General features: G+C 44.1%; 1 protein-coding gene across 1 annotated transcript in view; it reads right to left on the bottom strand.

Moving 5' to 3' along the window:
• The window catches only part of PHLPP1 (PH domain and leucine rich repeat protein phosphatase 1), a 180248-nt gene extending 175668 nt beyond the window's left edge, over positions 1–4580 (bottom strand). Inside the window, exon 1 of the mRNA XM_036244263.1 lies at positions 2902–4580. Within this exon, the coding sequence (XP_036100156.1) occupies positions 2902–4375 (1474 nt within the window). The 5' untranslated portion in view covers positions 4376–4580. The remainder of the gene's footprint in view (positions 1–2901) is intronic.
• Positions 4581–12856: the final 8276 nt, after the last annotated feature.

The raw sequence follows: 12856 nt of genomic DNA, 5'->3' as shown, positions 1-12856 counted from the left end.
TCCTTAAAGACCTTCATTTAACGTTACCCAAATAAATATTTAAATATTCAATGCAACCACAAATGGCTTTCAAAGCCTTTTAAAAATAACTCGTGTCAGGTAATAAATACTAAAATTTAATTGAAAGGTTACCCTCAAGAGAATGAAAGTTCTCTGCTAAACAAGACTTTCTCAGAAAACACAGCTGACTACATAAACTAGATAGACAGCAGATAAGGAGCTCAATTTAAATATAGAAAGATATTCAAAAGTCTTCAAAGATAACTTCTTAATCTATCCTTAATTCCAACTACAAGTATAAACAAAAAGATATGCAGCAATAAATTCCAGAGTAAGTTACATGTAAAATTATAAAAGCAAATGTGGTACACAACACCCTCTTCAAGGGTGTCATCTAAAATAAACATTAATTCTCTTCTTCCTAAGGAAAAGAATTACTACCAAAATGTAACACTTTCCAGTTGGGTGTCCTACATTCCACTGCAACACTGGAGTAATTTCTAGGAATCTCCTTCAGCTTGTTGCAAACTTTTGCTACATGTGAAGTCTGACAATGTTTCCATACTTAATAAGTGAGACCACCTTATAACAAAGCCCTTTGGTCAATATCTAAACTTTTTTGCAAAAGTTCAAGTGGACTCATTTTTGCTAGTTCTATAGCAAATGATTATCAACTCACAGATGTTTGGAATATCAACATAGGCTTAAAATAAGCTCAACTTTGCATATTAAAAAAAAAAAGCAATTAGACATCTTTATAACAATCAGGCATCTTCCTTCTGGGACACCTGTACACTGGCTTCATATTCTAGAACAGGTTGGATACTATGTGTGGCTTCCTATCAGTTACTTTTATGAGCATATACAAAGAGGTATATATCTATTTATGGTGTGTATACAGAAATAAAGTAAATAAGTTCAGAATGAAGTGACAATTACTGCTTTTCATGAACAAAACAAAAAGACCACAAAAATTAACTAGAAAAATAACTTGTCACTTTCATATTGCGATGTTAAAAAGAAACATACACACACAAAAATCTGTGTATCATTCACTTAGAATATTTCAGACACACTTGAAAAGACAATCTAGGAGAAATCCAAGATTTAAATTTCATGACCAGGACACCCAAAACCTTCCCTTGAACATTAATCACGACCAACATATCCAATCATGAGAAAAACAAGGGGAGCAGGACTCTTCCATACAAAATATGTTCAATATTGTTTAATATATCCCTTGCATATATATATATTTAAATAATTTGTTATATATATATATACACATACATACATACACACACACACACACACACACACACACCCTACTTCCTTCAATGTAATTAGTTTGGGTATGGGTATTCATCATTCTCATGTTAACAAAATATTCTCATAAGTGTGATTATCATTTAATGTTTTTGTTATTTTACAAATTAGATGAACTACAGAAAAGGATATAATTGGTGCTCCTACATAAAAAATAAAATCACCTATTTTCTAGGCCATAAACTTTTAAAGGAATGTCATCCAGTTGGGATATTATCTTCAGAAACAGCAAATACTATTTATTATATTGTGATATGGTTTTCTTTATGAGGCAAAAATCCATCAGAAATTCACTTGAATTACAGAAAAACTTCAATGAAACTCAGAGGAATACCTTAACAGGAATGTACTGGTCTTGCATATTTCAATGTGGGAGTAAAGATTTCTTCATTCAAACTGACTGAACTGCCACAAATTGGACCAAAAACATATTAAATAGTACAAACTGCTACATATTAGTTACAGTATGGTTATTTTTTCACAACCTAGAATAATAAAGTTGGGGAAGATTTAACTCTCTTGATTTAATTTTGTTATGCTAACTATATAAAATTCCTTATCACTAACAACATAATTCTTCGAACCATAAAGATAAAAGGATGCAAACAACGTATAAAGCTCAACTATAACAACCAGGATCTACAACTCCCTAATTTACTACTGTCAAGTCTTTAACCAAAAGAGAAACATTAGTCACCCCTAGTCAAAAATGTGATATGTGAGTTACATCTCAATAAAGCTGGAACAGGTAAAGAATAGGAAAAAAAAAAATTTTAATTTTTAAATCTAGAACTGAAAAAGAATGAAGAGGATATTCGAGAACATTTCAAGAGATGGTAACCACTTAAAGTCTTACTGTGATCCCTAGTGCAAGTCACACTACAATGGTCAGTTCTGGTGATAAAGGCTGTATGTAAATAATGAGAGATATAAATAGGCAAAATCACTTTTGATGCAAAAATAAAACTTGCAGAGGAAACTGAAATAAAGCACACACAAAAAAAACACTGAGGAAAAGTATCACTAAAAGGATCCCATCTGTTAGGTTTCTAAGGAGGGCTAAGTGGGCAAATAAGCATGACAGGGAGCTGAACGTGCCCCAGTTGACAAGTAAGGAGCTGGGGGGGTGGGGGGGGGCTAGAATGGCAAACTGCAGACAGTCCATGTAGAAATAGTGTCCTAGAGCATTTCTTTTGGGGCATTTTCCTCTATCGGTTTTAAGTGCACGTGATAGTTTACATGAAATCCCAAACTGCCACAAAACCCAACAGGTTCATTGTTAAAGGTACGACCGCCTCTTTCAGGAGTCTGCTTGCTGTACTTCCTGGTGGCTCTGCCACCTCCTCCACAGGGCTTCCCAACCTCTAAGCCCTCAAGATTGGCCAAACTCTCGGACCGAACAATTGCTCAACTGAGTATTACACAGATTGCCCGTGAAAGCTGTAAAGATGTGACAAAGACTGCCTAGGACCTGCATTTACTCTGGGGTCCGGCCAACAGACGCCGACTTGACTCCTTTTTCGGGATCTGGAAGTGTTGCAACCCCACACGTCCAGGTGCAGGTGGTTTTCTTACCTGCATAGAAGCGAATGAGGCAGCCAATCTCCGAGTCCATGCCTTCCTCCTGCACCCTCCACAACTCCCCAAATCCCAGTTGAAAGAGGTAGTCATTTTGGATCTGCAGTGGCTTCTCGTCCGCCTCCAGGCGCCGGGTGGTCTCTCCGTGGAGCTGCACGTAAAGGGTGGGCGGCGGAGGAGCCTTCTCAGCGATCGCCCGGGTCCCACCCAGGATCGACTGGGAGCAGCCAGGGGCCACGGCTGCTGCCGCCTTCTCCTCCCTTGACGGATCGCGGGTGACCCCGTTTGGGCCCTCGACGGCCCTCGGGGCTTTCGGCTGCAGCAGAAGCGGGGAAGCCGTCGGGGAAGGCGACGGGGCGCCCGCTCCGGGCCGGGTGAGTGCGGAGCTGTCCCGCAGGCAGGACTGGCCCGGGGCTCCCGCTGAGGCTGGGCCCGGGTCGGCCTCGAGCTCCTCGGACGACGACGAGGAGCCGCCGCCGCTGCTGTAGGGGTCTAGCCGGTCGGACACGCTCTCGGCGCTGGGGCTCAGGCTGAAGCTCTCAGTGTCCGAGGCCCGGCCCGCGGCCGAGCCGTCCAGGGGCTGCAGGGCGCTGGGCTCGCCAGGGCTGGAATCGGAGAGCGCGGGGCTAACACCGGAGGCGTAGTGCGCCCACCCGTTCGGACCGCGGGGCAGCGGCAGGTCCGCGGGAGGCGCGCGTGGCGGGGCCCCGACGGCAGCCAGCCCGCTCTTCCCGGCGGGTGGCCCCAGGTCCCGAGGCTCAGCGGGCTCGAGCCGGGGGCCGGCATCGGGGGGCCCCTTGCCCAGCACCTTCACCACGCCGCCGCCTTTGTGGCCCACCTGCAGCAAGCGGGCGGCCACCTCGCCGGCCGTGGTGTCCAGCGTGCAGAGCACCGGGCGCAGGTAGGTCGAGGCTGTGTGGCGGTCGAAGACATGCACGCAGCCCCGCTGGAGCTGGTGCCTCACCCAGTCCCGGTCCGACGGCTGCAGCTGCAGCATCTGCAGCATCTGCCGGTGCTTCAGGAGCAGCGTCTTCCTGTCCAGGGTCCGGGTGCAGAGCGACGCCGAGGCCAAGCTGGAGGAGGAAAGGCCGGCGGCGCCGGGGGAGTGCGAGGCGGCAGCGGCCGAGGACGACGACGAGGCGGCGGCGGTCGCGGACAGATTCCTCTTCAGCCGCCCTCTCCTTAGCAGGAGGGAGTTGGCGCCGCTGCCAGCCCCGGACACCGGGGCAGCCCCGCCGGCGGTGGGCTGGGGCGCGCCGCGCCGCCTCCTGCGACCCGTGCCTCCCGCTCTGCCCGGCAGCGGCCCCGGCTGCGCCTCGCCGGGGGCCTCTTCCCGCGCCCCGCCGCTCGGGGCTGCCCGGGCCAGCGCGGGCTCCGGGCTCCGGCCGCCCCCGGCCGCCGCCGCCGGAGCTCGGTCCTCCCTGCTCGCCTCTGGCAGTCGCTGCGCCGTAGCCGCGGCGGCGGGCTCCATTGCAGTGGGGCTTCGGGCTTCCCCCCCAGCTCCAGAGGCAGCGGGCGGAGAGGGAGGCGGAGAGGCGAAGGTGGGAGACGGCGGCGCGGGGAGAAGGGAGAAGCCAATGGCGTTCGGCACGGCCGTTCCAGGGGATTATGTGGCAATTCGGAGCATTCCGTCGGTGTCTCGGTGTTCCATCCCGCGCGCCCGCCCGCCTCGCCGCCACCGCCTCCCCAGCACACACGCCCTCCCCACCCCGGTCGCGGGCTCCCGCGCGCAGGCCCCGCCCGCTCCCCCACCTCCCGCCCGCGAACCAGCCGCGAAGCTAGGCTCATTGAATATTAATCACGGGCCGGGAGCGGGAAGGCTGGAGGCGGGCAGGGCGGGCGCTCCTAGCGAGGCTCATGAATATGCATCACTGGTATGACGGCATTCCTGGGAGGAGTGAGGAGAGCTGGGGGACGGAGGGGAGGCTGGGCTTCAGAGTAAACAAACCTGGCGCGTGCGTACGAGGGCGGGGCGGGGGCAGTTTCCCGGGAAGTTCCTGCGCTGGTCTCAGAGAGGGAGTGGCCGAGAAGAGAGGCGCGCGATGCACCCTGGGAGTTGTAGTGCTAGTGCGAGAACGAACATGCCCGGGGGGAAACGGGTGAACTACAAGCCCCAGAGATCCTTACATTATGCCTCTCTTTGCTGCCTGCTGCTGGCCATTGGCAGTGGGTATTGTGCCCTCTGCTGTTGAACTCTGGCCTGGCGTGTTTTTGTTCATTAGTTTGTACACAACCCTCCCACTCCCGCCCCCAGAAGACTTTCGTTTTCCCTACTAATTGAAAATACGGGCTTTGAGGGACTCTAAACGGTACAAAGGTCCCGGTGCTAAGTCCTCACTTCCACCCACGGTATGAGATACAAATACACAAACTAAGCCACGCTCACTTTTCCCCCACTCTTCCGAGGCCGGGGGAGCCGATGTCTGGTTATTATAACTTGGACAATGGTTAAATGTGCTTGGTGGAAATCGTGCAGCCTGGAGCCAGTCCACTCCCAAGCCTATACCTAAGAAGGAAAAAGGCCTAGGACAAGGTTCTCAATTTTTTTCCATTGATCTCCAAGTTTAGAGTAAATGACATGGAAAAGCAGTGGAAAGAAGCAGCAAGTTTGGAATGGAGACATTGATGGAATGTGAGATGGGCTGGTCTTGTGTGTTCACTCTTATCTTTGTTTCTTCTTTCAACATTTGGGGAGGAAATTATCTACTGCTACAGTGTTTAGTTGTCTGAAAAGTTGCACTTTCTTGTCAGTTAAAATAATATTGCAGACTAGACTAAGGTAACTTACTATTTAAAAGTATTTTGGTAAACATTTTTAATTGAATTACCATTTCCCCAGATTGCTTTATACGTCTTGATTTTCACATGTGAGACTTTTTCAGCTGTATATTCAGGGTCTTAATTTCAATAAAGTTACTAAACTTGGGGGGAAGAAGGAGGGAGAGGAAGAGAGAGAGATCAACTAGAACTTGTAGCTGAAATGACAGAATTAGTAAGGGAAAGGAAAGTTGTATTTAAGTTATCTACACAGTTTCATTGAAGAGGAATGAAGGAAGTTACCAGAACAAAAACAAATAAGTGTTTCTCTTGATTCTTGAAATTCCTGAAAATGATTTTCTTTATTCCTCTTTTGAAGTCTTACCCTCTGGCCTCATGAAACTAATTTTATTCCATTTCAATCTTATCAACAATACAGAGTTTTGTTTTTAAAATTAGGGAGAATGCGAATTCTCCCAAGAAAGATAAAATAGTCAAGTCAATTAATTTAACAAATAATTATAAACATTATATACCTACCGGTCACTGTGTTACAGCAGTTGAATAAATCAGACATTGTCCTGGCCTTTATAGAGCTCATAGATTAGGAAGATATTCAACAAGTGAGAGAGATGTAGGGGAGGCAAAAAGACAAGATGCCATAGGAAGAGACAAAAAGAAAACAAAGAGAACTGACCTAGTCTAGGAAATCAGACAACAGAGACCTACCTTTGGATGAAATTTTCTGTAATGACTAAAACTGAGTACTTACTGAAAAATCAATCTCTGAAAGAAAACAAAGAGGCAGAGAGAGGGGTAATGATATTGAAGTTAAATTTTAACTACACTAATCTGTTGCTTTGAGCAGCCCCTAACACAAACTGTTCGTTCCAAAAATGAAAAGAATGGTATTTTAAATTAGCCTTTTAAAAATAAGATTAAAAAATAAAGAGCATGTTAAATTTCAGTACTAAGACTATTATATTTGTTAATTCTTTAGTTGATTTCCTACAAACATCTAATTTTTGCTCCTTTAAGAAATGTATATTAACTACCATATCTGCTTTCTAGTGTTAAATTTCTTTAGTTAAAGTAACAAACACAAGGAAAGTTTTTTTTAATCATGAATACTGTCACACTGGCCCAATGTCCATTGGCATCCTCTCTAAGAAATAAACAGTATGGATTTTCCTCAAAAAATTAAAAATGGTACTTCCTTATGACCCAATGATTCCGCTTCTGGGTATATATCCAAAGAAACCCAAAACACTAATTAGAAAGAATATATGCACCCCTATGTTCATTGCAGACTTATTTACAATAGCCAAGATATGGAAGTAACTCAAGTACCCATCAATAGGTGAGTGGGTAAAAAAAAGTTGTGGTACATATATACAATGGACTATTACTCAGCCATAAAAAAATAATGAAATCTTACCGTTTGCAACAGCAGGGATGGACCTAGAGGGTATTATGCTAAATAAAATAAGTCAGTCAAAGAAAGACAAATACCATATGATTTCATTATTATGTGGACTCTAAAGAAAAAAAATAAATGAACAAACAAAATTGAAACAGACTCAGACACAGAGAGTGGACCGGTGGTTGCCAGAGGGGTGGGGGTTTGGGGGATTGGATGAAACAGGTGAAGGGATTAAGAAGTACAGATTGGTAGTTACGAAATAGTCATGGGGATATAAAGTACAGCATAGGGAATATAGTCAATAATATTGTAATAACTATATATGGGTACTAGAAATATCAGGGAGAACACTTTATAAAGTATTTGACTGTCGTCCAGCTGGTGTGGCTCAGTGGTTGAGCATCGACCCATGCACCAAAAGGTCACTGGTTCGATTCCCGGTCAGGACACATGCCCAGGTTGTGGGCCTGATCCCTAGTGGGGGCCATGCAGGAGGTGGCCAATTGATGTTCTTTCTCATTGATGTTTCTCTCTCTCTCTCCCTCTCACTTCCTCTCTCTCTAAAATCAATAAAAGAAAAAATAAAATAAATAAAGTATATGACTGTCTATTCACAAAAATAAATTATAGTACTGTACTTGATCTAACTCTGGTTCTTGTCATTTAGCCTTACACTGTCACCTAGCCTTTTTATCCACTAGGAATTTTGCTTACTCTTTGAAGGTATTTATAACCAAAACATGTCCTCCAAGGGGGAAAAACATTAAAGAAAAAGCATTGTTTAGAAAATTTAGTATCTGAAATATTGGAAGGGGGCGGGGTGGGAATTCCTCAGACACACCTGCCAGACTTGGTATGAGGAATTATTAAACTGGGAGAAGGAGGGGACTAATGAATAATGTTAAAGCATCTCAACACGACAAAAAGGAAAATGCATTCCAGCCTCAGAAAAACAGTGCACTGCACGTGAGGAGCAGGGGAAAGAATGCAGAATATAATCTCTATATAAAGACACCATTGCATGCATGGTTCTCATAATCTGAAAGACACCATATGCCCTGGTACTCAGAATGATGAAATTCAGAGCCGAGGGGCAAGAAGAGCAAGGATCCAGTGTGATTCATTCCTTGTTCCTCCTCCAAACCGTCCATAAAGTTACTCAACTTGAGGGGGAGAGGAGAGACAGAGAGAAAACGAGAGTTCCTAAAGAATAGGCAGTGCCCTTAACACCACATCAACTGGAACCTGGCAGTTGAAATAATACAAGAAACTTGTACTTAGAGCTTCGTGTTGTGAAATGTCACTCAGACCATCGGAGCCCACACTTACTATACAATCTCTGTGAATAAGAAACGGATTTCAGTACAGGACAAATGTTTTCCAGACACCCATGGAATAGCTTCTCCTACTTAAAAGTAGAGTGGGGACCAGGCCAGTATTCTGAAACCATGGGACTCCTGAATGATGCCCCCCAACATGTAAAGTGTTTCAAATGCACAATCTAATACCACATTTCTGACGAGCCACACTTTTCAAAGAATCACTTCTCAAAATGCTCAAAGATAATCCTGGGAAGAAATAACAGATGTAAAAGTTGCAAACCCTGATGCCAGCTTGTGAAAATATTTCCACAGTTAAGTATAGAAAAAAGAGACCATAATTTTCAATTTACTGCCACAGTTTATTTTATGCTGTGTGATTTATTACTGACTGTCTGTGTTTTACATCTAGGTTAATTCTGTTTGTATCCTCCGATCCAAGATGAAAGAAACTATCTTTGGAATTTTTTCTAATATAAGCAGTTGGAATTTTAATGGAGGCATGAATTGATGGCTGGGATGCTTTCAGTCTGAATTGTTAAGGACTCAGCTGTGTCCAGAAATAAATCAGAAAGATGCAATATACAATGTAATACATTTAGTTAGTACATTATGAACAAGGAATCTAATTATAGTTTCACATTTTTATATCCCTTGAGCTACTAGTGGTTTACCATGACTAAATTGCTCACTATTTACTCATTCTTTTTTTTACTAGGAGGGATCCATTTAGCAAATTACTGCTCTGGTGCACTAAATGAGCCCCAGGTGGCCAAACCGAATTCATATGTTTTCTGCTCACTGGTAGGATGACCTCTTGAGCTCTCTAAAGCCTTACCCCGCCCTTATGAGAACTCTTCAAGGATTTAGATTAACACCTTCCACCTTAGGCAGTCCATTTTATAGGTACAGTTTGACAGATTTTCAGGGTTTAGTTTACCCTTTTTAATCCCATAATTTTTTGTTTCATAATTATTTCTCACACTCTGCCTGTGGAAATAAACATGTGTTACACATCACAACGAGGAAGTATGAGGCCCACACAAAGACCATGAAATTCCAGCACTTCCGGTAACAATGTAAATTACCTGCAATGTTCATTCGACAAGTATGTATGGAACGTTTATGTGTAGGCACCACTGACCCCCAGTAAATAGAATGGACAAAAAGATCTGCCCTAAGAAAGCTTATATACAACCATTGTCACATTCTTTTCATCTTTAGCTAAAATCGACAGGCTGTCTTTTTCTGTATAGACCGTTCTTGTTTTATGCAAATGAGAAATATGAAAATCTCAATATAAATGATATATTAGGGTGTGACTATTTCTTCCCAAGCTATTCTTTATTTGTTCTCTTATATAGGACTTTCATCATACAATTGCTTTAAATACTGGGTTCCTAAAATATTACTACATTGAAAATATATTAATTTTAAAAAATTGATGTATACCCAGATTTTTAGAAACCCATTTTGGGTGCTAACAAGTGCCTAATACCTCTTTCCATCAAGATTCATACCTAACAACAATCCTTCCTACATCATCCCAAAACATTTCCCCTGAATCTTCCATGACTAAAAATAGAAATATACTCCAGACAATGACTCCCTGTGCTTAGAGTCCTTAGTTATACCCTGAAGAAGCAGTGTGGGTGTTCTCTTTTTTTGCCCCAAAACAGAGAGACTACGGGAGACACAGTCAATCCCCAGAAATCTTGCCCTTTTCTCTTCTGCTCCCCACAACATGCACTGGTCTGAGCTTCCAGACGCACAGCACTCTGTTCATGTCCTAGGTGCTGTCACCAAGCACCAGGAGCTGGGTAGCTCAAAACAACAGAAATGTATTCTTTCACAGGTCTGAAGGCTGGAAGTCCCCAAATCCAGGTGTTGGCAGGAGTCCTCTGAGGACTCCTGGGGGTGGGGAGGGGGGAGGGGATCCTTTCTTGCCTCCTCCAGCTTCTGGCAGTTGCCAGCATTCCTTGGCCTGGAGCTGCGTCCTCCAGCCCCTGCCTTCTGGTGTCTGTCCTCGTATGGCTTTCTCCCAGCGTCTGTGTCCCAAACCCTCTCCTGATGAGGATACCAGTCACTGGAACCGGGTCCTCTACTCCAGTGTGATCTCATCTTCACTTGACTGCGTCTGCAAAGACCCTCTTTCCAAATAAGGTCACACTCTGAGGTTCCGGGTGGATGTCAGTTTTCAGGGGACTCTCCTGTACACTAGGTGTTTTGTATTGCTCCTCAGGAGTGATCATCTGACATTGATCAGACTTCTACATTTCAGGCATTGGTAAAATTCCCCTGCCTCCCCACTAACATTGGTGACCACGCTAGGGTTAGTACCTTTTTACTCATTCATTTAAATGTGTATTCTCTGTTATATATCAGTCACTATGTTAGGAACTGAGTATATGATAGTGAATAAAACAGTTGTAAGCATTGCCCTCAAAAATATTTCTAAACTAGAAATACCGTGAAAAATACTATTAGAGAAAGTTTACCCAAAAAAAGGTAAGAAAGATAAGTTTTAGCATCAAAGGTAGTCCCTATTTATTTATTTATTTGTTTGTTTTTATAATCTTCATCCAAGGATATTTTTCTATTTATCTTCAGATAGAGTGGGGGCGGGGAGAAGCATTGATGTGAGAGAAACACATTGATTGGTTGTCTCCTACACGACCCGGACCAGGGCTGGGACCGAACCACAACCAAGGTATGTGCCCTTGACCAGAATCAAACCTGGGCTGACACTCTAACTGCTGAGCCAAACCGGCCAGGGCTATTTATTTTGTTGTTGTTGTTGTTGTTAATCTTCACCTGAGGATATTTTTCTACTGATTTTTAGATAGAGTGGAAGGGAGGGAAGGAGAGAGAAAGACAGAAAAAAATATCAATGAGAGGCACATCTACAGGTTGCCTTCTACATGACCCCGACCAGGGCCGGGGATCGAACCTGCAACCCAGGTATATGCCCTTGACTGGGAATCGAACCCAAGACCCTTCGGTCTGCAGGCTGATGCTCTAACTACTGAGCAAACTGACCAAAGCAAAGGTTGTCCCTTTAAATGAACAAAGTTAACTTTATGAAAAACTCCCCTTGTCCTTTCTTCTTTTCTCTCATGTAACCACAGACCAAGAAAAGCACCATCCCAAACCAGTACCAAACCTCAGACAGACATTTGGGAATCACAGGACCAGAACTTGCGAAGAGTTGCTGTGTCTATTGCCCGTCCATCCACTGGTTATGGTAAATACAGAGCTGTGACCTTCAAGAACTTAACAATTCACAACCATGTGTTGCCATATGGATCGAAATATTACAAAAAGGGACCACTGCACAGTGCCATAGCATGTGCGTGACTTTATACATGTGTGATAAACAGGAGATGCCAGGAAAGTCAAGCCGAGGGGCTCAGGCTCCAGGGGGTGTCTTACTGTCAGATACAATGATGGTGGTATGGCGGAATAGCATTCTCGGTCTTCTGCACGGTCCGTAGTTTAAAAGGGGGCTCTGTGTGATATTTGGGGGGAGTTCAATAATATACAAAGTTGGAAGGTAGAAGTCCTCATTCTAGACCTGATGTTACACTAGTTAAGTATGACCTTGGGAAGAGAGTTGACCTCAAGGAGGCTTCAGTTACTAATTTATGAAACAAAGGGACTGAACTAGGCAGTGTCTCTAAAATCTCTTCCAGCTCAAAAGAATTTTTCTGATCCTGGCTAAAAACAAAATGGTCTCAGTTGGAATAATGGCGAATGTTTTGTTAGTCACAAAGCAGAAACCTTCACATTTAGATGCTATTAACTTGAAATAAAAAGGCTTTTAAGATGGCTTCTTGCCATTTAAAAGAATTTTTACTACATTTAAAATAACAGCAGGTTTATGCTGACATTTAAGAAAACTGCTGTGTTTTCAGTCCTTTGAAACAGGAATTTGTCATGAATAGGAACTAATCCGCGACAGCAAGATCTACAGCTTCAGAATCCCAGGCTCCAGGGTCTTTATCGGTTTTCCCTTTCTGGTCACAGATGAGCAGAAATCCATTAGCACAACCTAAGGTCACAGGAACTAGGCCGCCTGCCCCAGGAGTACATGTGCACCAGGAGACACGGGAGGCTGATAGCAGCCACTGTTCACAGGCCAAAACCTGGAACCAACCCGAATGGCCATCCGCAGCAGAATGGATACATAAGCGGTAGCACAGTCCTAGGCCGAAATATCAACACGGCAACAAAAATGAGTTCATGAGCCCTGGCCGGGTAGCTCAGCTGGTTAGAGCGTCCTCCCAACACACCATGGTGGCAGGGTTTAATCCCCGGTCAAGGCATATGTGAGAATCAACGAATGCATAAATAAATGGAACAAGTCAACGTTTCTCTCCTAACTCAATAAAAATAAATAAATTTAAGAAAACGAATACACGATTACAATGCTACGCAGTATGAGTGAATCTTA

This window comes from Molossus molossus, unplaced genomic scaffold (genome assembly GCF_014108415.1).
Source record: "Molossus molossus isolate mMolMol1 unplaced genomic scaffold, mMolMol1.p scaffold_m16_p_6, whole genome shotgun sequence".
Classification (NCBI taxonomy): Eukaryota; Metazoa; Chordata; class Mammalia; order Chiroptera; family Molossidae; genus Molossus; species Molossus molossus.
Note: the sequence above shows the minus strand (reverse complement) of the source record. Positions and strands in the feature narration are given on the sequence as shown.